Raw genomic sequence first — 1,782 nt, forward strand, 5'->3', positions numbered from 1 at the left:
GTCCTTTTCTCTGCCCGGGGGGTTTCCCCCGGCCCCCCCCAGCCCGGTCCCTCCGGGGGGGGGGTGTGTGGCCGTGGAGGGCACCGGCTTCCCTTGCCCTGGTCTCCGCCCCCCTGCACCGGGGCTGCTGCATCCGCGTTCGCTTTTGGCACCCACACCCTGCAGGGGTTGTGGTGCCTCAGCGAGCAGCCCCCCCTCACCGCTGGGGACCTGCTTCTCGCAGACATGGTCCCTGCTGCCCCCAGGGTGGTCTCGGGGGCGCTGGCCCTGACACCTCCCTCCGTCCACCCCACAGGGATGCCCAACACGTCTGGCTTGGTCAACCGCCGCAACGTGATTGCCACCTCGGATGCCACGGTGGTGTCGCGACTGAAACAGGCCGGTGCCATCCCGCTGGGCGTCACCAACTGCAGCGAGCTCTGCATGTGGTACGAGTCCAGCAACAGGGTCTATGGCCGCACCAACAACCCCTACGACCTGCAGCGCATCGTGGGTGGCAGCTCAGGTGAGCCCCAGCTCCTCACCATGGTCCTGCACCAGCTGCGGCTTAAAAGGCAGCCGGGAACAAGTTCCCAAGTCCTCCGTGTGCTGCTTTAGCTCTGGCAGAGCTCACGGGCCCCTTCCCTGGGCAGTCCAGTAGCCTATTTGGGGCTCCCGCTGCTTTGCACCTCCTGGGTATTCCACCCGGCATCGCCACGGCTCACCCTGCCGTACCTCCGTGCAAGCAGCAGTGATGGTGTGGCACTCGGGCAGGGAAGTCCCCGTGCCCCGCATTCCCTGGCTGCCCCCCAGACATCACTCCCGCCCCATCTGCATGCAAAGGGAAGCAGACAGCATGAGATGTTCCCACTTTGCTCTATAAGCCTGTGGTTTCTCCCGTGCAGGCGGCGAGGGCGGTGTCCTGGCAGCTGCCTGCTCGGTCATAGGTGTGGGCTCGGACATCGGTGGCAGCATCCGGATGCCTGCCTTCTTCAACGGAGTCTTCGGCCATAAACCCACGACAGGTACAGCAGGCCTGGGGATCTCCTCTCCCCGCCAGCGGGAATGCCAGCAGGTGGAATGCGGGGCATGGGAGGAACCTGCTGGGGACACTCTGGTGGGATTGCTCTAAGGGGACGCGCAACTTCTTGTGCGGGACAAGCCCGCTGCATGAGCAAGCACAACCTGGCTTTGGCAGTGGGAAGCCGTTCAGTGGCAGAACACCAGGCGCGTGGGAGGGGTCCTACCCCTGGTATTGCATCCTCAGCGTGGGATGTTTTCCCAAGGTCAGGATCTGCTGCTGGGGTGTTTCCCTGGCAGCCGGTGTCCTGGCTGGTGCTTTCCCTCCTTTCCCCACCCTGGGCACTGTCAGCTTCCAAGCGCTGCTGCTGTGTGCAATCCCTGGGTGATAGCTTCCCCCTGTGCCTGGAGGCGCCCTCCCGCACGGCTTGCCCCAGCCAGAGGTGGTGGGTGCTCGCGGATGCTCGCGGGGTGGTACCTACGGTGCCCCTCTGTGCTCGCAGGGGTGGTGCCCAACGACGGCCAGTTCCCGAATGCTCGAGGGGTGCGGACCAGCTACTTGTGTACGGGGCCCATGTGCCGCTACGCGGAGGACCTGGAGCCTGTGCTGAGAGTCATGGCCGGTCCTGGAGTCAACAAGTAGGTTCCTTCTGCTGCTTCAAGCTGCTGACATGGTCTGGGCTCCCTTCTGGTCAGTGCAGTGGCCCGGTCCTGTTTCGCATACGGGACAGGTCCGCACCACCCAGACTGCTTGTTATTGGTTTCCTTCCTTCACCCTCGGCT

The 1,782-nt window shown here is 64.6% G+C and overlaps 1 protein-coding gene across 1 annotated transcript in view; it reads left to right on the forward strand.

Annotated features, from left to right (window-relative positions):
- Positions 1-1,782, forward strand: part of FAAH2 (fatty acid amide hydrolase 2) — a gene marked incomplete at its 5' end in the record, with an annotated part of 6,883 nt that overhangs the window by 272 nt on the left and 4,829 nt on the right. The window contains 3 exons of the mRNA XM_009883439.1: positions 246-505; positions 885-1,004; positions 1,503-1,638. Of these exons, the coding sequence (XP_009881741.1) occupies positions 246-505; positions 885-1,004; positions 1,503-1,638 (516 nt within the window). The remainder of the gene's footprint in view (positions 1-245; positions 506-884; positions 1,005-1,502; positions 1,639-1,782) is intronic.

Source organism: Charadrius vociferus, unplaced genomic scaffold (assembly GCF_000708025.1).
Source record: "Charadrius vociferus isolate BGI_N301 unplaced genomic scaffold, ASM70802v2 scaffold824, whole genome shotgun sequence".
Taxonomy (NCBI): Eukaryota; Metazoa; Chordata; class Aves; order Charadriiformes; family Charadriidae; genus Charadrius; species Charadrius vociferus.